We start from the raw sequence: 27,998 nt of genomic DNA, 5'->3' as shown, positions 1-27,998 counted from the left end.
CTTTGAAATACCTGCTCACACATTCTACAGTCTAGGGTTCAGTGGCGTCCCCTCCACTTCTAGTTAATTTAATACCATTTTTTTCACTCCAACTGATGTGGACGATAGTGGTAGATGTACACTGATTCAGTCTTTCCTCTCTTCTGTAGAATATCTGCTGCCATTGAGCCGGCTGGCGGGAGCAGAGGGAGCAGAATGCTCTCCAGGGCTGTCTGTAATCCCCTTGGTAAGGCAGAGGAACACAGGATCCGTTTCTAACAGGAGTAAAGGTGTCTGTATCTCCGCATCACATGACCAAACGTTTTGCACTTTAGACCATACTCTCTAAAGGCCACTACTGTATTCTAGTGTGCATTCTGTACTCTTTGACTTTATTAAAAAGCATTATCCTTTCTGATGAAGTAACTTAAAGTATTTAGCTCAAAATGGGGTCAGTTTGTTTTGTTTTCCTCTAGAGAATATGCTGGAGATCTAAAACACAGACAAGCTTCCTGAAAGAGATACTAAAATAATTCTAGTTTCTTTAATATTTATCATCCTGGCCTTCTACTGTACAACACAGAATATGATGGTTAGAGTGTAGCTGATATCACAGTCAAGAATTATCTACCTGACTTTAGCTTTGGTAAGCATTTTGCTACTGTCCCTTCTCTCCATTCCTTCCACTATACCATACCAAGAATTAGCTGTAAGCGGGGCCCTCTCTTAGATTTAATTGCCAGTTCTTATGTTAGGGACTCTTTGCACTCTTGACTCAGACACACAATTTTTATTTTGCCCTGAACAGGGGTTTTCAAACAAATGTGCCTCTTGTGGGGCAGTTCTTTAATGCGGAGAAGTGGCCAACCCCGGGCCTCTGGAGAGACAGAATGTCAACATCGTTTCAGTGTGGAATTGTCCAGAATTCAGGCAGGAAGTTCTTCCATCAGCCCAGTCAGATATTTAGTAAAGTGTCCATGTTTTTGGAGTGCTTCTTCTAACTCAGGAACTGTGTCTTATCTTGATTGATAACTCAATAAAACTCATTAATCAAAAGTAGCAACTGTTTTGTTGTAAACTTAAGTGCACAAAAACCTTTCTCTGCTCTGTTAGTTTTTCCAGAGAAACAGAATTAATGAGGTCATATACTAAATTTCTTCAAAATTTAATCTTGGATTATAATTTGAGTCTGTATACATACCTTTTATTTTTCTAGACCTCAATTTTCTAAAAGTAAGAACATCTTCCTTAGTCTTGGCAGACAACTATTTTATGCAAGTATAACAAAACACCTATGCAGGTTTTGGGGTACTTTCTCTTTTGCAGAAAACTAAGAGGGTTTTAGAGAACTTGTGAGTATGTCAAGCTATCTTAACTTGTGCTAGGAAATAAGCTGCTTGAATAACTCCACACAGTTATGATCTGGAACAGCCTGTACTAAGCAGGATTCTGCAAGTTCTTTCAGAAGATATTGTGTACTTAAGTGAAAGCTGAAACTTCGAAGGTGGATCTTCACTAAAGTTTGTTTTATTACAGAATGACTGTGTAATCTTTATTCATATTCTGAAACCTCTGTCTGGCAGTGTGACTGCTACTGATCAGTGCAGACGGCAAGCACCGGTGACCACATCGCCTGGAAGGAAGCTGTCAGAGAAGCAAGGAGGAAGGAGCCAAGTTAGAAAGGAGAGGAATGCGATTCTCTTTGGCAGGAGTGGCCATCTTTTCAAAGCAAGTCGATCAGTTCTGTGGAAGATTTGGCTTGTAACAAGAGTTCTCTGTCCTCTTACTTGTCAGGACTAGATCTGAGATTATGACTACAGAATACATGCTATTTGACTTCAAAATAACACATATACATGTCGATAGAAATGAGGAAACTTGATCTGCTGCCAATATGCAAGTGGAAAATGGTGTTATCTTGGATGATGAATTTGTCAAAATTTGAAAAGAAAACTGACAGAAAAAAATGAGAATTTTTAGTTTACCTATTAAAAATTAGATGCTGACTACAAGAAGTGTTTCGCTTTTTTCTTTTTCTTTGTCTGTAATTTTTTTATTCTTTTTATATGGTCATGGAAAAAGAACAAACGATGTTGGTGGAGCACGCAAGCCTTAATGTATGCTTCCTGGTGAGAGATGAAGGTATAAGATGTCTGCTGCAATTAGGCCTGCGTACAGTAGATGCCAGCAGAGGTCTACTGAGTCAAAATAGAAGTAAGACCAGCATTGCCATAGCAACAACTTCCTCTTGGCAGTCCTATTTATAGCTGTGCTGCAGTCCCAGCTTTAGTACTGCTCTCAGAGGGGCTCTCTAATAAGGGTTAGCCTTGCTTGAAACAATACACATGTGAAGGTACACTTAAGACTGCATGGGTGTACATTCCTGTTGTAGTTTAATATATAAATTTTAAAACATCTTTGTTTTGAAGTGGAAAGCCATTAAATCTGTAAGGCATTAGCAAATACAGCTCTTCCTTTCATGCATTTAAAAAGAAATGCAAGCTAGTGACATAGTGCTGGATGCACAGTGAAAATCAAAATACATCTGCTTTTTCAAGAAGCCTTTTTCTGCCTCTATTTCTACCCATAATTCTTTCTGAAATATGCATGCCTGGCAAGACTCAAAATGAGCTGTGGTTAATAACATAATTTCTGATAAAATTCTTATTTTTAGTTGTTAAAGTACACACTTAATAGAAAAGGATATAAATGATTAAGTTTTATATAACTGGAAAAAGATTATACATATTTCCTCCAATTTATACAACAGAACACTTTAGGTTCTTTAGTACATAATCTTTAAAAGATTGTAGAACTAAAAAATTTTGTATTTTCTAATTGAAAATTAGACAATTAAATTATTTTCCTTTTTAATATATGTTGGCACTATCTTTCAACTTACAAATAATTTATTGGCCAACAGGAGAGCTGCTATATTCAGCAATATCCACAAGTTCTTAAAAATTGAGAAACCCTCACTAACAATTTGTGTCAAATAATTGCTTGCTCCTGGTTTATAAATAATAAAGTTGGACCTTTGTAGAAATAAGTGGTGCGTAAAGGGAAAGGTGAAGCCATCTATTTTAAAAGCAAAGAAATTCTTTAACCTCTAGGAAAAAAAATCATAGGGTTTCTTTAAGTTATTTTTCCATAATTATGAACAAAATAAATATGCAAGAAAATGTCACAGTATGTCTTTTTTTACTTGTGGATGAAGGCCAGTGCTGATTAACTATAAATATTTCTTAAAAGCTAGGAAAGAATAGTTTTAGTCTGTAAGCAGTAGTAGAACACGCTTAAGCAGGCACGTTGACTCAGCTCTGTAGGTAACTGGGAAAACGCTAAATTGGCAGATTAGAATTAAGACCTAAATATTAGCTAGCTGGGAGTGATCTGGAATTTCTTACATCATAGTTCTAGTTTTCAAGATCCTGTCAAGGAATATAGTTCATTGTCTTAAAAACTTATCTTCTGTGTTTTTGATTGTGAGATATTCATGGTTAGCCTTCATGCAATGATGGGAAGATGTTCCAGTTATGACACTGTAAGGGAGCTTCAGTTCTGTGAATGGCATTAGTTCCCAGGAGTGAGATAAATACATTTCAGCAACATGTAGTTGTGCCGTAGTTTTTCATATTATTTCACTTAGTACTATAAAGTTCAGGGAGATCATGGTAACTCTCTTGGGGAACACTTTAAATACTTTATAAGCAGTGAATATAGAAGAATGCGTACAAAGCAGGAATGTACAGATGATGCTGTTACTCAGCCATCTCTAGGTTCTTGGAGGAAAGGAGGGTGCACTTCCTGAACTGTTAGTTTTTAAGACTTGAATGGTAGGGGTGGAATTGCTTCCTAGAAACAGAGATGATGTGGTAGCAGAGATTATTAAAAAAAGAAATAGTCTATCTTGCTATGTTATTCTTGACTTTTCTTCAGCAAGAAGATGAAAGTCTTTGGCTGGGTTATACTTCTGTGCTTTGTTACCGGTGGCTGAAATACGTACTCTGGGCATCGGCTGCTGGGAAATGCACACTAGGTTATGGGCTGGCAGTCAGCAAAAGTGCAGATGGATTTGTTGCCTTTTTCAGATTAAAGCATCACAGTGCTAGCCTGTTTCTATGGGTGTCACTGTTATGTTCTGTTTTTTTTATAAAGCTACAGGAGGGTATCTTAAGAATTTTTACTGAAACGTTCTTTATCAAAATACTATAATTTACACATGTAATATTTATATTCATAGCTGAATCTCCTACCCACATCTCTGTTTTTCTAGTGTGTTTTAAAACTTCCAAGACTTAGTGACGAGAGTCAAAGCTGGCCCTGGTTCTTCTTCCAGCTCGGAGCAGCATGAGTAAGATGACCTCAGGTCTGTTTGCAGATGTCTGTGTAAACGTTTAATTGTATTTAAAGATTTACAAACTGTTCTAAGGAAAGGCACTATTGGCTAGTGAGTGAAAATCCTAAGACAAGCACAGGTACAGAATTTTGTCTTTGTCAAAGAATCACCCGTTGCTGATTACTGAGCTTTTGGGGAGTAAAATACTATGTCAGAGCTGGTGTACTCCATGCTTCGTGTATAACATTAAAAAATAGTAATACTTGGTGTGAATAAATTAATGCTGAATTGGTTTGGAAGGCTAGTCTGTCAATAAGATGAAAGATCAGCTAAAAGGAAATAGGAGGTTCCATCTCTGAAAACTGTAGATGTCGTATGAAGACCCTGAAGTCCACATGGGATGTGTGCCTCACAGAAAGTCAGTGTGGTAGTGTTTTGTGTTGTCACTGGGCAATGCTGATCAATGCCAAAAAAAATTCCTCGATTACAAAAGTGCGTTACTATCTGTTTTATCAATGCTTGAATAATAAACTATGGGTGTGACCAGTACTTTTTTTTCATGTTTTGCTTGTGGACCAGAATGTCTGTGATGGTATCTATTGGTAGTATTTTTTTTAAAACACTGGTAAACCCAGGTTTTCTCCTAGGCTATCTTTTAATAATCTATTTTTGATAGCCTATTTTCACCTAAACCAGTTCACTTCTGTGGTCTCAGAGGCTGGCTATTTCTGCTCCCTGGTTTTGACACCTCGTTCAGGTGTCTGGGCTAGTCACTTGGGTGCATTCAAAACTCTGAATTTTGGTGGGCAGAGATGCTCTCCAGCAGTTCTCACATCTCTCCATTTGACACTAGAGGGTTGGTAGACTCTAACACACATAATGTGAAGTGATGTGAATTTTGTAAATTACCTTTCCTGAGATCAGGGGAACTAAATGTGTGAAAGACACTTGTGCAAAAGATAAGACTACAGTACTATGAAAAAAAGGTGCAGAATCAGGGGAGAGGAAAATGATGAGTACTGGAGGAAGCAGTAAAGGTCAGAGAAAATAAAGTCTCTTGGAAGGATTCCCTGGATGCACAGAGACTTGCTGTAACCTACAGGGGAGTACGGCTGTGCAAATCCAGAGGGGCTCTTCCAGCCCTGAAATGTTCACTGGATGGGGAAATAAGCATGCTGTTGTCTAAGAATTTCTTATATGGAAGCTGGCGTAGCATTGCTCTACCATGAAGTGGTTGTTTATATGTGGTATATAAGCTATCCACTCTCTGCCTGTTCGTGCCCCCAGTAAGGTAAGCTAATTCCCACAGTCACCACTAGTTCCTGTTTCTGGCAGCAAAGCCTTGAACCTGGGAGGTGTCGTGGAAGTCAGCAATGATCCTGAGACAAAGTAGGTAAAAGCCAGGAAGGCTTAAGGTAAAAAATGACCTTTGGTGGGCTGGGATCCAGGGGAGGCTGCAGCACCAGAACCTGATGGGAGAGAGCAGCCTGGGCACCCACAAGACAACAGGTTCTCATCCAGATTTGCTAAGCAATGTGTAAAGTGTCAGCATTTACACAAGTTGGTCCTGAATTTTGAACAGGTGCTGGAAGAAGAAAAAAAAAAAAAGCTAGAGTATATCTAGAGCCTGCAAGTAAAGGCATTTCTGTGCTTTGTGCAGGGGCTAGAAATTTAAACTGTTCCCCTGACTGGGGTCAGTGGTGACAACTCTGTAAGTTACTATTTTGAGGAATGCAACCAGATCTGTAAAGACTGTTCTTCAGCATTTTTATTGTTTTATCATTAATATAGGTGGTTTTCTCGTCATAGTTTTTTCTGAAAATGCAGAGCTGTTATGAAATAGTTATGTAATGTCCAAGGATGGATATCTGCTGCATTTGGAAACTATTCAGTGAGAAGTATGGTGGTGAAAAATAAGAGGTGTATCATCAACAAGTTGACTGTAAGACAGGAGACAGATTGTGAAAAGTTATTTCAACCTTATTTAAGAATAGTCCTAAATTTTTAAGAAACCACGTCTTATATGTGCTGAAGATATACTGGGAAACTTGCCCAATGTATGTGTTTCCATTTTCACAAAAATGGATTTTTAGTATTACTCATTGTAAGCATGCAAAATTACATAATTTAAAAAGTTAATATAATTTAACATTAAATACCACTTTCAATTTATTTTCCCAATGTTCTGAACCATTAAGAATGACGCTTTCTAGACTTAGTCTGCAGTTGAAAACATTCAAATTTCTTGTGAATGAAAAATCCTCCTTATGTAATTCCCCAAGACTGCACTCAAGGTTTTGACATAAGCAATGTCAGGAGCCAGTGACCGTGACTTTGTGACTCCTTCCAGCTGCCCCTGGAGCTGGGAGAGTGAGTATGCGGCTAGATAAGGGTCTGCCAGTGCTGTTTGTTCTGGTAGCTTATTACTGAAAAAGCTAAAATCATTTGGTTCATTCTTGGAGTAAGTAGAACTCAGTATGGATAAGTATAATGCACTCTTGTTTGCATGTACATTAGAATTCAAATTCAGTCTGATTTTCCTCAAAGGAGGAAAATAATATATTTTTTGTGGTAATGGTTTCTTCAGCAATTTCTGCAAGCAACCCCCTTGTGTAGAAAGTTGCTTAGTTGAAATCATGGGATTGTTAATGATTATATTACAGCTGGTTAAGCTGTGGCAGTGATGTTAGTACTCCATCTTACTAACAGGGGAAGAACTGCAGAATAGTCACTTTTTTTTCATGCATGGTTGCGGTAAGTTAAAAATACATACGTATCTGGCTTCTGATCTTTACTTTGGAATAAGTTGTTTATGGTATTTTAATTTTTAAAAAACATTTCAATGTAAAATATGAGCACTAAAAAGCTGTGAAAATCTAAAGCAGTTATTGCAGTAGTTTGGTTTAAAAAACCAAAAAATAAAAATAAAAAACTTTTCAATTCACATGAAAAGAGACTCGTAACAGTATAAAACAGTGCATTATACAGGTTTTCTTAACAGGAAGTAGACCAGAGCGGTGGTTAGAAAACACTGCATACAGGAAGTTTGACACATGCGTAGCTCTTAGTGTCTCTGACTTGTCCAGCTCCTTTTAGATATTTTCTGTTTTGCTTTTCTAAAAGTCGCCAGTGCGTATAGATGGCAGCTCAGAAGGAGGTACCTTGTAACCAGTGCACAGGGACAGCCACCGCACTCCAGAGACTGGAAGGTTTCGCTAACCGCCTCTTCCATAGGCACTCGAAGGGTGGTACACATGAACAGAGAGTGCCTCTGGAAAATGAGAGCCATTTCTCTGAACTTGCTGTCCTATGGGACAAATCAAGTAAGTAGGTTTCTTTGTTTATTTTATAGATATTCTGTCTTCAATTTGCATAGCAATTGAAGAGTGTGCATGTTTGTAATTAAATACAAATGCTGCTCTGTGATACGTTCCAGGGACGACTTTGCAATTCGTTGTCTAAAGGTATTAATTTGAAGAGTAACATATTGCATCATGCGCAGAGAAGTGAGGGGCTGTTTCATGGGCTGGGTGGCTGGCACTAGAATTTATGGCTGGTCCTGTTCTGTTAAAGCACAGATGACTTATTTTAGCAAGCCTTCACCCCGAATTTTACTTCTAAATTACTTCCTTTATTTTCAAATTAAGTCTGCTAGTTCAGCAGAAATAGAAAACTCATTTAAAATTGTGATGTTTGAACTTTGGAGTATGCAGACACGGCTGCACAGATTAAACGTCTAATTATAGGGGTTTTTATTATTTTTCATTTTATTTTGAATGATATATCAGAATGCTCTATACAGTAGTAAACAAAATGTTGTTTAGTTTCAAATATGAATAGCATTAGCTTTAATTTCTTAATTAGTTAACAATTGACAATATGCATTTGTATGGACTAAAACTTCATGATTGCATTTTGGCTAATAAAAGAGAGATTTCAGAAATATCACAATATAAGTAAATTGACATTTGATTATTTTTTTCTTGTACAGCAATGCATTTTTTTGCAAAGTAATTATCTCTATGGTTAAATACTCATTTTAAAATGTTGCAGTATGGTAATTGATGATAATTTTGTTCCAAATTTCAGATTCATTGATGGATTTGGGATAGCACAGTTATTTCAATTGAAAATAGGCCTTATTTGAAATGCATAACATCAGTGTTAGCGTGAAGAAAATCAGCATTTATACATCTCCTTGCTTTCAGTTTGAAACAGTTTATGATCTTGGAATGAATCTGTTCTCAGAAGATGAGCAGTAAACATGGAAACAAAAAAGTGTTAATGCATTGACCTAAAATAGATGAAATCTAGGTCTCCAGAATGAAATGGAGAAGGATTGAATAGTTTTGTTAGGAAGATAAATGTTGAAAGTACATAAACTCCGAGCTTCCACTTCTCCAAAATATTTTCAGCTCGGTAAAAATAGATTCTAACTTCTGTTTATGTAGAAGCTCTTTTTTATGTAAATAGCTATTTGAAAAAATAACATGGAAGCACTTTTGTTTATATAATGGAGAAAAAAATGGTATTGACCTACTGACATTCACAAATTGTGACCTGTTTATGTACAAGTCTCTGCTGTTTTTTTCTCCGTCTATTTAAGGCAAGCTTCCTTGTATGACATGCGTGATGAGGAAATGGACTGTCGTGTCTTTCGATGATAAACATGGTGAAAATGGTTGTTCTATGAGTGCCATTTTGAGTAATAATTAAGCACAGTGGCTGGATGTAATTTTTCTGAAGAAAACTTACTGAGCTGGTAGCTGAATATTGGTTATCTTGTACCTTTAGTTTCAGGGCGACATTTTGAATATTTATCCTGAATCTTAACTCTCAATTTGTAGATAAGTAAGATTAAAAAAATAATAATAATTGCTGGTACCCGTGGACTAAGTCTACAAAAAAAAAAAAAATTTGGAAAGGAGCTTCTCGGATTTTTGGTGTGGCTCTAGGTTTGAAGTTGAATTGATTTGAACAGAAAGCTAATATATTAACACTGCTGTAAAGCAGTATTATAACAGGTCTGTTTCTCTGTATGTCTTTGTACAAGCAGTTACTGCTAAAGCTCTGGGTTTGTTGAAGGTGAAGGAACTGCTTGTTATCAGGTGGACTTCACTAAGTGTTGTCAGTCATCAAGTGTTGTAAGTGTTGTGGCCTAGCATGCTTTCACATGTGGCCTAAGGCCTCAGGGGTTTTTAGTAGTTGATTTTGAAATTTATTTAATACCTTTGTTTCTTTGTTATATAGAACATACTTTTTTCTTTTTTCTAACGTGCCTTGGATTCTTAGTTAATGTATGAAATAAATTTGCCGTGTAAAATCCTTAGAATCCAGTAGGGGCAGAGATGGCACAGGATACCACAGGCCTTTGAATCTATTTTAAAAACTGGACTGAGTGCATGTGGGAGTGTACACATTGAACTAGTAGTAATCAGGTCAGTTGTGCTGCACAGCCAAAAGATGAAAGGGATATGCTGGTAGTCAGCAGAAGGATATATTTCACTCTCAGTTTCAGATGTCTTGATTTCTACCAATTGCAACTATGCGAAACCTATGTTTTGATCTGTTTTTGTGGTTTGTTTTGTTGTGTTTTTTTGCTCTTTGGAAGAGTGAAGTGGGAACAGAAAGGACAATGAGGCTGCTTGGTTTTGAACGTAGAGGCAGCAAAGTCAGTGTGAATCTTTTGTTCTTAAGCTGATACGGGTATTTTCCAAATCTGTGCAAAATAAGAAACCGTATTAACAACTTGGAGTAACAGCAATGGTCAGGAGTGTCACCATTGTTGCATCTTTCTGTCATCTTCAAATTCTTGTAGTCTCTAAACTGCAAATGGATGGATGGTGAATAGTCAAAGAAATTCTATTTGGGCTCTAACTGATTCAACATATCGATGTACTTTTAAATACTATGGAATATCTTACAGATTTAGCTGAATAATTGCTAGATATATGTATATGTAGGGAAAAATACATCCGAAATACGAAATAATGTACGGAATACATTGTGTGAATTGATTAAAGCTTTAGAATAACTACTAGTTGGGTACAAGTCAACAGATAATTCTGGTCTAAGGTTGCCATGGAAACAACCAGTGCTTGATATAATTGAGAACATCTTAAAACCTCCTGGTGTTTGCATGCTTTTTTTCCCCTGCCATTTTGAGTTGCTTTGGGCATGAATCGGTAGCACTGGTCAGAACAGAAGTAGTTAATGAGCAAAACCAAATATCCGTGTGCTGAATATTGATTTTGGTTTACTACTGCTATCTTGTGCTTCGCAGATTTTTGCATCACAAGGAGCTCGTAAGGAAGAGAAGCTCTCTGGATTCTGTGTGCTTTCTCTTTCCAGTTAGTGTATAGTTGTGTTTAGAGATTGAAGCACTGATTTTTTGTAGAGATTAACATACTTTATCAACTGTCGGATTAATATTAGGAGCAATATGTTTCTGAAAATAAGCTTTTCAGCATGAATGGTAAGTCTTTTCTATTACCTTTGACACTATTTTTTGTTCTGTCTTCACAATCAGGAAAAATCTACCAGGTTTCCCTTTCTTGTCTGCATAGCTACATTGAGCACTGATCTCTTTGTTTTTGTAATCGACTTACTGTGGATTTCTGTTAAAAATTACTAGTCTTAAAGATGAGTATTCTTCTTAAACATCTTGTTTTGCATAATTAGTATTTAATATTTTAAATATTAAATAATTTTAAAGCTTTATCTTAGAAATAACTGTTCCAAATCATTGAATAAGACAGAATCAGATATGGTGAATTTTATAATTGAATGCTGTGTATGTCAGTTTACTTAATTTTCTGTGCCACTCATATTAAATTATTTTATGTTAATTGATACAAATCAAAAAAGCCTTCTGAAATTATTGTAATTATCACCTAAAATTCTGAACTAGCTTTTGTTCTTTTTCATCTGAACCAGCTTATTCTTCTTTCGTCGTTATTCTTTCTAAATGATGGGATAGCAGAATAGTTCTGGTCATTCATGGAAGTAGGGAAGGGGAGCCTCATTAAAAATGAGATATTATAATATACCCAGGAAACTTATCAGGCAGGTAGTTGCTTTCTAAAAACAGCATGATTGATTATTATAAAGTACTTTGAATTAATGCAATTATGAAGTACTTTATTCTTCCTTGGAATATTAATGAAAGTTGCATCTAAATATTTAAATTATGTATATTCAATTTTTTAGAACAAGATGTCCATGAAAATGGTTTGCAAAAAGCACAAATGTAATAGTATCTGGCATGATGCCTTATTGTTTCAAGTGGATAATCTGGAGCTTTGGAAAATGACCTAAGTTTAGGGATTGCTTAAAAAGAAAAAATAGTTAATCATGCATACAGGGTTTATGTATGTCTGTATGGTTTTGCTTTGTCCTACAAATTTAAAGGACTATTTTTACGAAGATTTCACTTCTGTACAAGGCATGAGATAGAGTGGGAGGAGTCATCCCACTGCCTTATCTAATACCAGTTTACATGTACTTATCTCATACAAATGTTTTGAGGTCATCTTCCCTGAAAAGGAAAGTGTTGTCGTCATTTCCTCGGCATATGAAGTACAACAATATGCAAGTGTCAAAACCAGTACAGTTACAAGACAAGGTTTCAGAACTTTGCGTGTACATTATGAAGATCTGTGTTACAGCATCATGACCGTGTAAGCAAACCTAAACGCAGGCTGTCCTGGAAAGAGGTGGTCCAGCCTCTGCCCTGTGTGGATGCTGCCACGCGGGGAGCTGGGCAGGGAGCTGATGGGGCCTTGCCGAGCACCTGCGAGCCAGCACAAGCACACGGCAGGGACGAGCAGGCAGCCTCACCCCTGTGTGGCTCTCTTCCAAGCGAGGGGCAAACTACAGCCTTGCTGCATTTCCTCAGCATCACACGGCCACATTATTCCACGTGTGAAGAGGTCTCTATTTTGGAGTCAGGAAGGCTCTCTGTTTTTCACTGATCGCCATCATGATGCTGGGTTTTTCCTCAGCTTTTTGTCTGTTTCTCTTACAGTTGCAGCTTCCACCAGAATTAAGATTTGTGGAAGTCAGCTATAGCAATTTTAGATTTTGCTGCTCAAGTGTTTTTTCCCTTCCTTTTTTTATTGTGTTATGATTGAGCAATTTTAAGGGAATAAATTTTTCACAAAAAAACTAGGTGAAAAAGAGGTTACAGGGGTTCATTTTGTTTGTTTGCTTTTACCCCAGGGCTTTATTCCACAATTAGCATCTGTAGATTATATTCATCTTGACATCCAGGCTCCTAGGTCCATTAAAAATAAAAACAAATAGATGTGACTTTTTACCAAGTGTCTGTTCCCAATCAAAAATATCTACAAATTAGAAGAGTAATTTTGACAAGGGAAAGGTGAATATCTCATACTCCCTTGAGTGAGAATTATATTGCCTTCAGTACAAACATTTCCCCATTTCAAGTACTTTTGCTGTTTAGTGCACCTTTGTGGTGCACTCCTCGCTGCAGCAGTTTTACACCCTTTAAGTGGTTAAAACCAGATGGTTAAAACCAGATGGTTTAACCAGTGGTTAAAACCAGATGCTGTCCTTGTAAAGGGTGGATGCCAGTGAAACTAATTCTAAATAAAAATGGCTCGCTTGCTTTTTTTCCCCCCCCCCTCCTCTTTCTCCAGGAGAGTTCCAAGAGATACAATTTTTTTTCTGGAAAGACTGGGGAGAATGAAGAACTGTTTGCCTTTCACGGGCCTTGTTTCTTGTTTTCCTTGGTTTAGGGTTTGTTTTGGTTTGAAGAGCAGGACATTCCGTAACAGATAAAGGACAGGTATTGTTCTGGCAGGTCTTCTGTTTCACTAGTAATAGCCTTAACGCTCTTAGTAACATCACGTCTACAGTTGGACTAGTACTTTCAAAAACTGGCAATAAAACTGGTAATTGCTGATCCAGAAATGATACTTTTAAGATAGTAGTTACCATATGTGCGTAGACAGATGGAGCAGTATGAGGAGTGTGAGCAATGGTAATAGCCTCCGTCAGCTGAGTTACTGTCAAGCTTTGGAGGCACTGGAGAATAGGAGCATTTCAGGAGTAAGGGCGGAGGGACCTAGTATTAATATCTTACCTCTGTGTGTTGCAGCCATCTTTTAAGAGCGAGGTACAACCAGCTCGCAGAAGTATTTGAAACTTCAGCAGTTGAGCACAGGGGAGTGACATCACAGCAAAATAGGGTTGAGTGAAGGTTCCCATTGTGAGGCAATGGAAGAAAGATGGGAATACGTAACAAAGAAGCCTTGAAGTTGAAGATCTGCTGTACATTTGGACTGACTGAATTTAGAAGTTGATTATGTAGAGCAGGGGACAGTACTGCATTTGTCATGAGTAAAAAGAGCGATTTGTAAAAATAATGGTTTAGAAAATCGTAAGATTAATGAGGAATCTAGAGGTGTTACACATCAGTACTGCTACCAAGTCATGGTTATTTATTTTCCCATTGACACATGTAGTTGTTGAGAAAGACTTAAAGAAATAAATTTTCCCCCTGCTAAAGAGGCTATGAAGAAAATGGAAGAACAGAATATTCAGGTCTTGGAAACATACATCTTCCTACATGCATTTCATAGGATTAATGGTATCTTCCTTGCAAAACTTCCCCATGGTTACCAGTTAGCTTCTGACAATAGACTAGGATAAGTTCTTAAATGTTGAGCTGGGTTCATGTTTGTTCTGGTTTTCATATGAAATATTTGAAAAAAAGAAAAAGCAACATGAGTTGCTGCTTTGATGTAGTTCTTAAAATGCATCCCTACAGAGAACAGTCCCTCAGGGTGCTTAGTTTAGAGTATGGGCAAAAAAATGAATTTAATAAAATTTGGGTTGCTTCCAAAGGAATGGGTACTTGGTACGTTGTAATCTTGCATCTCAGCTGAACTGTGGCTTACTCTAGTTTCTGTTATGATTCTTACATATATTATATATATTTTTAACAGATCTTCTTCTTGTTTTTTACTTTATATCTCAAATAGTTTATGTAATTATTTGTTGTTAGTTCCTCTGAAAATTTCTGCTGGTATTGCTGTTGTAGGCCAAAGTTTGCAGCATGCATTTCACATCTTTAATTATTGAGGTCATTAAGAGCAGTTTTATAACCTGACCAATGGGTTTAGTGCTTTCCTTTATTCATTTTAGTTGCTGAAAGCCCATTAAGAACTTCTATTTTGGTTGTTTTATTATTATTATTATTTACATTTTTGTAGGGTTTGCAACTAAATTCTGTGCAAATTTTGTGACTGCTTTTTATCAAATTACTGACCTTAAACCGGTTTTCTCTGAAGTTCCATTCATTATCAGAATGGATAGTGAACACTCTTATCTACTTTTCACCTACCCTAATCCTAAGGCAAACAAGCATTTGTTGTTCACTTCATGTGTTGAATTGTGAAATATGTTTATTTACATAAGACTTACTTCCTTATTCAGGAAGTCAGTCTCTGCTATTTAAGGTTATAAATGAGCCTCTACTAATTGGCTAGCTACTGCAGGCAACCATTTCCTGTAAATATTGAAAATGAATATTGAAATATGATCTGCAGGAGATATGTCAGTGTTGTGATGTGTCAGATTCCCAAATCTTGCGAAGAGATGAAGAGGTATTTTGCTGATTTACTCTGACAGCTGTGAAGTTATTGATTAAAGCGCAAGTATATGGGAGTGTGTATGGTTTTGTTAATGTAAGGGCTGGGACAAAGTAGTGTTGCAGGAAGTAGACTTTGAAATGAGTACAGTTAAACAAAGATTGGCATATCTAATATTATTTTGATGCCTTGTATGAAATATTCAGGAAAAAAAAGAAAAGCAAGACAAGAGCTACTCTTTTTGCGTAACTTGTAAAATCCACCCAAATAGTGAACAGCCCTCCGAAGGCGCTTAGTTTGGAATACAAGGGAAAAATTAGTTTAATAAAACTTGGGTTACTTGTAGAGAAAAGGGTATGTAGTACATCTATTATTATGAAGGATATTTTGCAGGAAATGTATTGGTCAATATGCAGACCAACTACCTGCAGATTTTTGCTTACAGTTTTTAGCTATCTAACCATAAAACGCTCTCAGTGATAGCTGCCCAGTACTAAGTTACTCTCTTCAGTCAAGGAACTTTTATGAGGAGGGAAGGTGGGGCAGTAATATAGAGAGGAAAGTTGGTGCTAGTCCGTTGGTCAGTACTTAACATTGCAGAGGGGTGGGAAGCTTAGCTGGAGTGAAACTAGAAGATGCTGTAAACGTTTTGCTTAGTGTTTTTGAATTTATATTTAGCAGAATTTACTAACAACCTTTACCCAGGAATGTAGATACAATTATAACATATTTTCTAGTAGTGCCCTAGAAAATTTTGTTCTTGGAACTCATTCTTAAAATTTATTCTTTTTTTTTTCCCGCATGGTAACCATGGAAATATATGCACTGCAGAAAAAGAACTGCTTAAAATTTCACAATTTCACCACAGTTTTCAATTTTCTTTGTGAAGTAATACCTGTTATGTTTGACAGAGAAAGGAGGTCTTTGACACTACAGACTCTGTGGTAGTTGCAGCATTTTTGATTACTTGCTGGTTAAGTTCAGCTACAACTGTAGAGTGGTACTGCATAGATGAAAGTTAATTCCCAGTTCCTTGCAAAGCATATCAACATATAATAATTGAGGATTTCATATGTTAACACTTCTTCACATAACCTTTTGTTAAATTAGATGTATGATCAAATTTTATATATAGGGAGTGTTAAGTACTGCACTTGAAAGTAATTGTATTAAACTTATAATTTATTAATTTAAAATTTTGCATTAAGAGAATTAACTTATCTAATAGAATAAGTGAAGATTAATAACTTAAAATTAGAATTATTACTCAGAAACCTTTTCAGTAGTCCAGTCCAATTCGTTCAGGTTGCGTTAAACTAGCACAAACTGGCAGTACTTCAGAAAAGGAGCAGTTCTTGGGCCTCTCCTATGCAGACAGGCTGAGGGAGCTGGGATTGTTCAGCCTGGAGAAGAGAAGGCTACAGGGAGACCTTACAGCAGCCTGCAAGTACCCAAAGGGGGCCTCCAGGAAAGCGGGAGAGGGACTCTTTGTCAAGGGGTGCGGTGATAGGACAAGCGGTGATGGCTTTAAACTAAAAGAGGGTAGGTTTTAGCTTAGATATAAGGAAGAAATTCTTTACTCAGAGGGTGGTGAGGCCCTGACACAGGCTGCCCAGAGAAGCTGTGGATGCTCCATCCCTGGTAGTACCCAAGGCCAGGCTGGATGGGGCTTTGGGCAGCCTGGGCTGGTGGGAGGTGTCCCTGCCCATGGCAGGGGGTTGGAACCAGATGGTCTTTCAGGTCCCTTCCAACCCAAACCATTCTGTGATGTTCTCTGTCCCATACATCTGCCTGTTCCCCCTGACTTGTCTTTCCCTCACCCTGGGGGAAGCATTCATGCCATGAAAAGAGCTGAGAGTTGCATTGCATTAAAATGAGCTTCCCTTGTCCTCCCCTGCCTTCTGCCCATTACTCTCTAATCTGGCCTCACTCCCCAACCTGGCTTGGCAGGCAGCCACAGGATGCTTTTCCTCTTTCAAAGAAACTCATGATATTGAGGCAGGGAATAAATGATTGTGGAAGGACAGGATTGGGTTGTTTGTTTGTTTCTTTGTTTGAAGCAGTGCTTATATATATACCAGTCTTTACTGAACAGTGAACTGCAGCCTTACAAATCAAATTGCTGTTTCTTGGACTTCCAAGCCTCAAAGCATGTGGATTGTTGCAAGAAAGGAAGCATATATAGGAGTGTGTCGTCTTGGCAGTCTGGAGTAACTCCCTTTAGTGAACACTTCAAGGATGGGAAAAAGGTACATGAGAGACTCCTTTCCTTAGGCTAAAGGTTAGTTTTAAGGCATTACAGAAGAAACTGTATGGCAGTTCTAACAGGTGTTTTTAGAGAACAGGGGGAAAAAAAAATACCACCCACTTTAATCAGAGACAGGTTGCTAAGATGCTTTCATTTGGAAGGGAAGCTTGGGCAAGAAAGAGAGGTGCCACCATAAGTGCCTAGAGGGCCTCTCATGTTCAGCAGGGATCTGTCAGAGATTTTGGGTCACGTCCCATGCTTGGATGTTTGGATGGAGCTATTCTGCTTGTCAGCATTGAGCAAGTCTTGTATATAATCAACAATTTAGGATTTGAATAATAAATCCCAGCTTGGTTCATGGATTTTGTTTGGTTGGTTTTGGCAGAGAGGAAGAAAGGCTTTTGGTATAGCCAGAATGCATAGCATTTATCTGTGTGTCTTGAGGGAGGAGTCACTTTTTTGTTGTTTGTTTAATGAAGTATATTCAATTACAAATTTTGATGAGGTTTGGTTTTAGCAAGACTTCAGGGATTCACATTTTAAGTGGCTCGGTGTTGGTTGGGTTTCATCCAGTCTCTCTGAATTGGTTTCTATTGTGTTGCACTTTTAGCATTAGCAGGGTTTGCTGCCTCTGCTTGGACCAGTGCTTTATGATTTAAAATGATGAATAAGGGCAAACAAAAGATTAACAGTGAGATTTGGAAATAAAACCAATTTTATTTCTGATAAAAATAGAAGGAAGAAGAAAGTCAGTCTGACTGTGGTAGTTGTATGCAGTAGAGTATCATCCGCTCAGAATTCAACAAAGATAGCCATTATCTCTGATAGCTGAAAATTCACCTCCTGTTTTGGTTTGTCTAAATCTGTCACATCTCTTGTACGGTCTGTCTGCTTTCAAACCAGCCAAGTAAAGAGGTGAACAATAAGACTTCAGCTTTGTTTAATTTACAGCTTAAAATTGTAGCATGCAGCCCTGGGGGGTTGTGGGGGGTGGGGATTCATTTTATCTTAGAAGACTGACAAAATACTGTCTATCTCAAGACTTAAAAAAAATAAAATAAAAAATTGCCTGTGTTCAATGTCTGGAGTTATAAAACACAAGTTTTTCTTATCTCTTAATTTACAGTGTGCAGTAATGTTAATTCCTGAATATGCTCCCCCTGAAATCAGATTCCAGTGCTATTTCCTAGTCTTCGATCACTGCAGCTGTAATTACTCTTAATTAACTCTTTATCCTGTTCCTCTCTCTTTTTCTCCATGGCTTTTCCATACCCTTTTGTTCTCTACTTTTTACCAGTCCTTCCCAGTATTCCATAGAAGTGTTTACAGTATGCGCTTTAATTAATAGCAGTTGCATTCTAATAACAAACTTGTATGCATTTAATAATTCTTACATGATCATTTACGAAGAAGTTTTAGTTTTTGTATTTCAAAAGTTTTCCATGTATATACATTTGATGTTAAGTTCTTATCTATTGCAGTTGCTAAGTTAGTAGTATGATCTTCATCACCAGTTTTAATTGTAATTAAAATTGCAATGGAAATATAAGATCAAAACTTTGCTCTCGAAGTCAGAAAGTTGATAGATGAGATATTAAATTGGTACAGAGTTTATTAATCTAGCCTTAGTGACCTTACAACTTTTAGAGCAGGAACAAGATAAAATTATCTGTGGTCAGTTTGTGACAACAGAGCCAGTAAGTGCATTTCACTACAGTGTTAAGAAGGGATTGACTGGGCCTCATATTACAGCCTTAATATCACATTGGACTTTTTTTCCCCATCATTTTCATATTGTGAGAAACAAAGCCTTTTGTTCTTGTTCATGGTGTGTTTCAATGATACCATTTCAGCTTCTGTTTGGAAGTGCGTTCTAGCTATTAAAATGTTAACTCTCGTTCACACTACTTCCTTTGAATGCGTAATATTTAATACATAGTTGTGTTCATTTGTAAAGATATACCAGGGTAAAAAAAAAACTTGTAAGCCTTGTGATAGTATTCTTCCTAATGAAAGTTACAAGAAATTGAAAGAGATTTAAGACAAGAGGTTAATGGTGCAAGAATGAGGCTTGGAACTCTTGACTTGAGCGCTTCTCTCTTGTTTCTGAAATGTGGTATCGTAACCACAGGATTCCCTGTACGTCTCGATAATGTTTAAGCCTATACCGCATTATACAAATATATTTACCAGAATCTCTTCATACATATTCATTTTTCCATTAAATGAAATTTGGAGATTTTAATTAAATATCCCATTTAATTCCAGTTTTCAAGTGATTATATTACAATTTTGGAACATAAATTGAATTGTATTTTGATAAAGGGCATTCTAAATACCAAGCAGAGATTGGCATTTAGCACAGCAGATGGGGGTTTGTAGTGGTGCCCAATGTTTGGTCTTAATCAGTTTAGTTCTTGCTTTCTTGCCATAAATCCTATCCAAATAGTTTCTTTTTTTTTTTTTTTTCCAAAAAAACTCTGGCTCACTGTCTCCTGTGGGAGATGTGCTTGAGAATAACAAATACAGTGCACGTGGGAGGTGGGAGAAAGGCAATGCGATTTATGTTAACTCTTCAGGACTCCTCCATCTGTGACCCCTTTCCCCTATGCTCTAATTGCACCCCTGCAGCTGAGAGGTCCTAACCCGCTTAATTGTTTCAGGAGCTTTCCTAGGCTTTACTTGTTTCAGGCCAGAGTGCTCTTTGTAATACCCTTTTTTTTTTCTATAGCCCTGCTAACTTTTCATACAAAAGTTAATCCACAAAACAATTAAAGGAAAATACTGTATTCTGTGTCAAGGCACTGTTAGATAACATTTATTTGGTACGTTTCCCCTGTTGTTTGGAGGTGGGTTTAGGGACTGGGGGGGAGGCGGGTTGGGGAGGGGCAGGTGGTGTTCATTTCTTTCTTTCTTTTATCTTTAAGTACCTCTTCATATGTTAGCGCTACCTGGGAACCTCAGGATCTTGAGCTCAAATTTTAAGCATTCCGATTCTTCCTGACAGAGAGCAGCTGAGTAGCAGTGGCCTCTCTGAACTGCAAGTGCCAGCTACAAGCACTTTTTCATCCCATTGTGACCAGATGGGTTTTGTCACTTGAAAACTAAGCTTATTTGAACGGGAAGCTCTTGGATTCATATGACCAGGGACTGTTAAGAAACCGGCAGATAGCTAATTCCATATCGTTGTGTTGCACTGTGCACTGAAGTGGCTGGATTTTGTTACATAACGTACTTCTATCCTACTCTCCAGTTCCCTTAAAAGTCTCTTTTAGCAGGCTCTCCTGTGTATCGCCATTTTTCTTTTCTTCTGAATACAGATATCTGTAGGCCAAGTCTCATGTCATCTGCAATACACAAGTAATAGCTTACGTATTTCTTGTCCAGCTGTGTGCACCTGTAGGATTTCTTCTGAACAGATTTTTAACCGATGCAGGCAGAAGTTATAAACTTTCAGTTTTATAAAAAAAAATTTTATCTCCTTGGCCATCATCCCATTTCTTAGTACGCTTTTCTGAATCTCCCCCAGTTTCCTTCTATACACTTTGTGTGTTTGCCTTGCATGAAACTTGCTTCTCCTGCTAACGATTGGGCTTGCTGGTGATGAAGAGCTAGATTATCGGAGGTTAGCGGGGTGTGTTTGTGCCCACCTAACCTTTGGGCCACTTGTGCAGCCCTTCCAGTTCCAGCTGGTGTCCTTACTGGTGCTCCCATAGTTTGATCCCATGCATGGCTCTTGTGCTGCTGTTTTCACTTGTGCTTTGCCCTCGCCTTCCAGCACCTTCCTTTCTTGAACAACAGCTTTTCCACCTTTAGTTTCAACCTCCTTCATTCCATCTTGTACTGTGTCAATGAAATTAGTCTGAATAGGGTCTGTTTGCTGGTCTTTGAAGTGAAATTTTGATGCAAGGAGTGTAAGCACTTAGCCATTTGTGAATTCATGATTGATCCTTGCATTAGCTCTTTGGTGCTTATGGGAACATGTATATCAAAATCTTTCTTGTTTTGTGGTGTTTTTTTTTTTTTTTTTTGTCTTAGAAAATTAAATTGTAATTGTAAAGGTACCACAAAGAATTCAAGTATGCATTCCAGATTGTATACGGTAATTTCATCTGTGCTTTTCGGGTGGTTTTGTTGCTGTTGTTGGGTAATGGGACTGAAATTTGGTTGTGAAATTTTTGGAGACTGTTTTCCATTTCTGTGCTACCCACCACATGCTATGCAATTCACACATGCCGTCTTTTGGAACAAAATGATAAGTAGTGGGAAGATCACCTGATTACAGGTTTTATTGTGATCCAGCATGCTGCGATGAAGATAGATACACTTTTGTTAGCAACGGTTCCTTGGATGTGTTTGTCTCAGAACAGGTTATTTATTAAAGATGCCAACGTGATCTCCTGAAGTTTTATAAGCTGTGCTTATTTCTGTGATGCATCATCTTTTCTCATACTGAATTTAGCTGCCTTTGGTGTGTCTTCTTTTTTTTCCCTCTTTTTTCGTTTGGTAATCTTTGCTCAAACATTCTGTGGTGTAGCATGAGTCATTCTGTCTGTGTGGGAAAGGGCTGGTTTATTGCAGGGTCCATCCCTGAGTGGGGAGGGGAAAGGGTGGAATGTATTTGTGTTTTCTATGTGTTTGTTGTGGAAATGCATAAAACTTTTTTTTCTCTTTCTTTCCTCTCTTCATCATCTCATCTGTGTGGGTGAATATTCCTGCAAACCCTTTGGGGACCTATAGAGACCTTTGGTATGCTCATTCTTTCATTAGTGCCCAAAGTCACAGATACTAGGAATAGTTTAAAGATCTGAAAAACAAAAACAAAAAATAATAATAAATTTAAAAAGTCATACCATAGCAATGTAAAGTGGCTAAAAATGTGCACTTGAGGAAAACTTCAAAGTCATTGTCTGATAAACCTGTTTGTTTGCATCGTGAAAATAATACCAATGGCTACTACAAACCATAACTAATTAGCAGAAATTTTGATTCTGCACTCAAACTGTAGAAATAAAATGTGTTCTCCTGCAGCAAGAGCTAATGGTTCGTGATTGAGATTCAGTTTTCAAAAGAACCTGTGCTATTTCAAATTCTAAGTCCTGTTTTCAAAAGTGACTGAAGCGACGCCCTTAAGTTGCCTAAATTCGATTTGAAATCACTTCCTGAATTTCACTGTGGTGAAGGAGTCCAGGGGACCTCAGAAAATAAGAACCAGGCAAGATTTGACACACTTTCTCTAATAACACCCATCAAAATATGAAATTGTTTTTAAAATATGAGGGTTTTAAGAGTGAATTAATGCCATTTGGTAGCTTTATTTTGATAATATGTGCTCAGTGCCACTTTCCAAGAAAAGAACAAAAGTAAAGAAGAGTAAGCTGGACATTCCATATTGAAGGAGAGCTTGTGGCTTCCTGATTTTTCTAGAATAGAGGCTCATTATTTCCATGATTCCCCAGTTTGAATATTTGCAGATTGATTGCAGTTTTTTCATAAACATTCTTTATTCCATAAGCAGAACTGAGAAAAAGATGATTACATGTAAATATCATGGTATATTTCTCATAAATACTGAAAATCCTGTTTCAGTACAAGAGATATGGAAACTTAAAATATCTTTATATGAACAACAGAAATTGTGTGAGGGATATTTAAGACGTTGTACCAAGATATACATACATATATATATATATATATTTCATGTTTTGGTTGTGATGTATCATGTTAAAGCAAAGTTAATGTTCGTTTCTTAACTACAGTAGCTTAAGTTTGAAGCTTGGCTCTCTGGTAATCTTAGTGATCATCTTAATTTTTTTTCTTGGCATTAAGAGAAAATAGTGCTCATGTTATTTTGACGTCAATTTATGTCCAAAAGAAAATTATCAATAATCATCATTTATCAATAGTCATCTCTGTTTTCCTAGTAGAAGAGGGATCATCGAACATGAATTTGGACATTGTTACATTCCCTTTTTGTGTTGAACTTACTTCATGTCACAGGAAATCCTATCTTTTTCTCAAATGAGAATCATTAAAAGTCATTAAATAAGTAGCCCACATAATTTAAAAACAATGGAAATATTTTCCCCACTTAGGATAAACGTGCCAAACATTTTACTGGCTACCCATTAAAATATTTTTTTTTTAACTCTCAGTGAGTTTAAATGCCAATTCATTCCTACAATTCATTTGACATAAACTGTTTTCTTATTCTACTTACACATAAATTTAAGTAATAAATATGTCCCTCCTCTCTGTTTCTCTTAAAAATACTGAGGGGATGTCATGGTTTAAACACTCTTCTAATGTTGTTGCCTGCCAGACCTTTTGACAATTTTTCTGAAATTTCTGTTGTTTTGATGCTGTTCCATCAGAGCCAGTGATGGTGGGAACTGTAAGACTCCTTTGAGTATTTTGCTACAGTTGAATCCCATATGAAAACAAAAAGGAAAACAAAAACAACAAACAAATCAGTATCGGTCTACTCCAGGGCTGCCACTGTTTTTACCACTGCTGATACTGTGCCAGTAACAGAAGTATGGTAGGAGAAAAGTTCTCTATGTGGACATTAGTATTCTCTGAAAGGAAAAGCACAAAATTGTTCTGATTCATCAGATGATTGTTTATGGCCACTCATAAACCTAATTTTCTGTGAGCATCTGAAGGTAAAATACAGTTCCTAAACCATATATTTCTAGTTACTGACCAGAATAATGTATTGAGTATTGTTAGAAATTGCTTATGGCAGAACATAGTACAGAAAATCCTCTGTTATTAACGTTGTGTTACGTGAATTGATTCAGAGAACACAAAACCAGTATGATATTTTCTTCTAATTCTGTGACTTTTTCAGAATCACAGCAGTGTCTGAAATGCCTCTCGTTCATGGCTGTGCATTAAGTAATCTACTTTGATCTGGCTGATAATTGGTGTTCAAAAAATAGAACAGCTGAAAGATTATCTGAACAAAATATGTTGGTGCACATTTTAAACAGTCATCTAGAATTTTGCAATTATTAATTCCTTCAATTTCAATGCAAAGTTAATATTAAAAGTACTTAGTCTCTGACTGTGGGCATATCTATGTGCAGTGTTGTTGTAGTCCTGTGTTTTGTCTTTGCTTGCAGTAATGCTGTGCATTTGGTACTTGAGCTTGCAAACAGCCTTTATGTGAAGGTGATGGGGGGAGCAGTGAGCTTGACATTATGCTAATCAGTTGAAAGACAATGTAACTTTATTTTAAAAAATAATAAAATCTTTTTCTTTGCGGAATGGTAATTTATATGTCAGGTGTTTGTTTTCTTTTCTTCCCCAGTCAAATTAAGAAAGTTTTGCATCACCTTAAAGCCTGCTTGCGTATACAGTGTTGTGAGTTATTAGAGCTGGTGTAGTTTAAGTAACGTGTGTAGAGTTGTGTAGTTACTCCAGAAAGCTTACAGATCCCCTGGAGATAGTTGTAGAAATTTGAGACACTGGTGCCCGCTTTCATAAAGGTAAATATAGTACCTTATGAACTGAAGAATAAAGTTGATAATGAAGATCATATATTTTGTTAACAAAGCGTCTCTATCACATCCATGATGACTCACATTAATGAAAAATTTTTTTTGTGTGTTTTCAGTGAAAGAGTTCCTAGCCAAAGCCAAAGAAGACTTTTTAAGAAAATGGGAAAGCCCCCCTCAGGTATCAATCATTTAAGAATTGAATAATTTTCTTTATTGTATTTTTTCATAGTGTGTTTTAAGTGTGTTGTCAGTTTGTAATGAGCAGCACAGAAAACTGAAGAAAGTTTAATGCAATTTTCAAAAGAGTTTCCATTTTGAAAGTCAGTTTTCTCATTGACGTTCATCAGCAGAGATGCTCAGGTCTTCTCTAGGTATGAGCTGATGAAATGGTCGTGCTGAATAGCCACTTTCTCTTACAGAAAATTGTTTGCGATCAGCATGACAAAATTCAAAATCTGTGATCATATTTTGGCTGGCTTTTATAACACTAAACATTACATGGATCTGTAATTTACCTTGCTAATTATTATCCCATGCTATTAAGAAAGAGTATGCTGCATAGAGCTTGGGGACAGGTTAAGGAGCTCAAGAGAAATCTTCTAAAAGTTGAAGGGGTGGGCTTTTTCTTGGAGGGGAGGGATGGGAAGAGTGGAAAAGGGTGGTCATTTGTTTATTGAAGCAGCATCTCAAATGCTATGAATGAATATGTGTGATATTGTCTCCAGACAACTCTCCTGTAGCATTTTGTCAAGAGCTTGGTTCTAGAATTTTGCAGGCTCTTATGTTCTTGCTTGTGGAGCATGAGGGATTTATCTGATTAAGTACATGATTTGTTTACAGCTAAGTTCTTCTTACTAAGCTTGTGTCATCTGTATGGACAAATTATAGAAACGTTGATACAATTCAGTTAAGTTTCTTTGTTTCAATGAGTGCAATATAAAATCTCGTATTCAAATTTGTCAGGCGTGACATAACTCTAAGTTGCCTATAGCTTGTTGTCTTCGATAAATTTAATTTTACTCAGTTGTCTTTCATAAATGATTTCAATTCATATAATTAAAATTGTCTCTGGGTATTAAATTGTAAATAATACCATTATATCCTTGTATATGTAGAATACTGCTGGCCTAGATGATTTTGAGAGGCAAAAAACTCTAGGAACAGGATCATTCGGGAGAGTTATGATGGTGAAACATAAAGCCACAGAACAGTATTATGCTATGAAGATACTGGACAAACAGAAGGTTGGTGTAATTTTTAGTCTTTTGTGGTACAAGAGTTTGAAGTAGACAAAGGTCTTGTAACTGTGACTAAACTGCGTTGCACTTATTTGTGCTTTCACTTACTGCATTTGGATACTGGTGATACTTTAAGCAGCTGACTGACCTTTTTAGCCAGCGGTTTGTTTTTGGGAATGTGTAGAATTCTTACAATATCCCTTAACACTAATGGCAGGCTAAAGAGACTTAGTAGTGTTCAAGGCATTAATAAATGTGATTCTTTGCTTATATTTTGTAAGGTGGTCTACATACTCTTTGGCAATAGCAAATGTAGTACTGTATTGAAACGGTAAAAAAAATTATTTTAGAGTTTTGTGTGGTAGCTAAGGAATTCTGGAAGGCTAGGAATTCTCAAAATTTTCATTTGTGAAACATAATTTAACAAACTGTTTGTTTGAATCATTTGTTTTCCATTATTGATGCCATGGGATCCAAATTACTTTTTGTATGCATAATTATGTAATATTCCAGTTGCATCTATATTAACTGCATAGATAGAACAGTAATCAGTCTTTTAAAACAGCTGTCATACAGTAAAAATTGTGTTGAAAACTTAAATTCTGTACTCTGAAGCTGTATTTTTACTCTAGTCTAATATTTTTAAAGTTTGTTATTCTTCTAGATTAAGCAGTGTCATTTGATAAAGTCTTTTAATTTTAAATAAAATAGAATTCTGTAGTACTAAATGGTATTCTTAAGCAAATTATCAATATAGTTAATTTGCAATGGTTTGCCAAGTTTTACAGAAGTACGTTATTTAGAACTTGGATTCTAAGATCCTCAATATAAGAGCTTTTATTACTTTATAAGGCACCATACATACCTTCGCTGTTATATAACAAATTAAAAAGTCATATTAAGAACACCTTGATCTAGCAAAGAGAATTTAAAAATAAGAAAACGACAAAATGAAAAGTCAGCACTGCTACAGTGTAGACTCTTGCACTCAAGCTTTATTACGTTCTCAAGTAATTTTATGCAATGGTACCATGGCAGAGGCACAAGCAAACCATTTTCTGTGAGTTGCAATTCCAGTATTCTTTACATGCGATTTGGTGTCTTGAGCCTTAAATAAGATGTAATTTAATTACAGACTCCTTTATAAGGGTTAGTGAAGAAGGAGCTAAAGTAAAGTGATCTTTATAGTGTCAATTTTGGCATTTTTTGACGTGACGAAGCTCTTTTTTTAGTTACAACTTCAGCATTCTCCTATAACTTCACTTTCTAAACTTTATTTTAAAAAATGTAGAAATCATCCAGTTAAATTTATAAGGCTTTCCAACATAGTACACCTGAAAGACATCCCAGACCATTTCTACCCCTTGTTCACTCAGTATGGCCAATGAATTCTGCTTGAATCTTTACTGTAAAGCAGGGCATGATGAGCATGAGCATCCCATGTGTGTGGGGAGAGCCCACTGGCAAGCTTTTGATTTTATTTAATTTATTTCTCTTTGAAACCTCACAGGATTAGCTGAGCCCTTGTCACTAGAGCAGTTTAGGAGATAACATCTTTCTTCAGAAAACTGCCATAAAAATAATCTGAAGATTTAAAAAAAAAAAAACCCTCATTGCTACCAACTCAGACCAAAAAAAAAAGAAAAGCTGTAGCTATAAAACTACCTGGTAAAGACACAAATTCACATTTTTAATGATTGCAGTGGACTTTCAGTAAAACATTCACGGGGTTAAAGGTATTTGCATCAAGGTGCCAGTCTCCTATTAGAAAACTAGATGTCTTTATGTCTGTGAGCACAAGTCTGAAGTGTTCCTTTATGAAATACGCATGCCAATTACCAGGTTGGGTTTTTCCAGTACTTGGGCTGAGACCAATGCTTAGGCATCTGCACGGCTCCAGAGCACGAGCCCTGGTGTCAGCCGCTGACTCCGTAGCACTTGGGTCTCGCCACCTCAGGAGACGTGGGCCTGCTGCAGGGCTGTCCGTGGCCTGGCTGGGTGGCAGCCCCCTGCTTTTGAACTGTGAAACACTTTTGCTAAGGAGCCTGATCACAGTGTTCAACTCTTCTAATT

At 36.9% G+C, this 27,998-nt stretch overlaps 1 protein-coding gene across 3 annotated transcripts in view; it reads left to right on the top strand.

Annotated features, from left to right (window-relative positions):
• The window catches only part of PRKACB (protein kinase cAMP-activated catalytic subunit beta), a 68,719-nt gene that overhangs the window by 26,295 nt on the left and 14,426 nt on the right, over window positions 1-27,998 (top strand). For 2 of the 3 annotated variants that reach the window (XM_035538119.2, XM_035538120.2), the window contains exons 2-3: window positions 24,804-24,865; window positions 25,803-25,931. In XM_035538119.2, coding sequence (XP_035394012.1) covers window positions 24,804-24,865; window positions 25,803-25,931 — 191 coding nt within the window. Of the gene's footprint in view, window positions 1-7,314; window positions 7,642-24,803; window positions 24,866-25,802; window positions 25,932-27,998 lie in introns of those variants that run through there. The other variant, XM_050712408.1, reaches the window with a different exon arrangement.

Source organism: Cygnus atratus, chromosome 8, assembly GCF_013377495.2.
Source record: "Cygnus atratus isolate AKBS03 ecotype Queensland, Australia chromosome 8, CAtr_DNAZoo_HiC_assembly, whole genome shotgun sequence".
NCBI classification, from domain to species: domain Eukaryota; kingdom Metazoa; phylum Chordata; class Aves; order Anseriformes; family Anatidae; genus Cygnus; species Cygnus atratus.
This window is presented reverse-complemented; position numbering and strand designations above follow the sequence as displayed.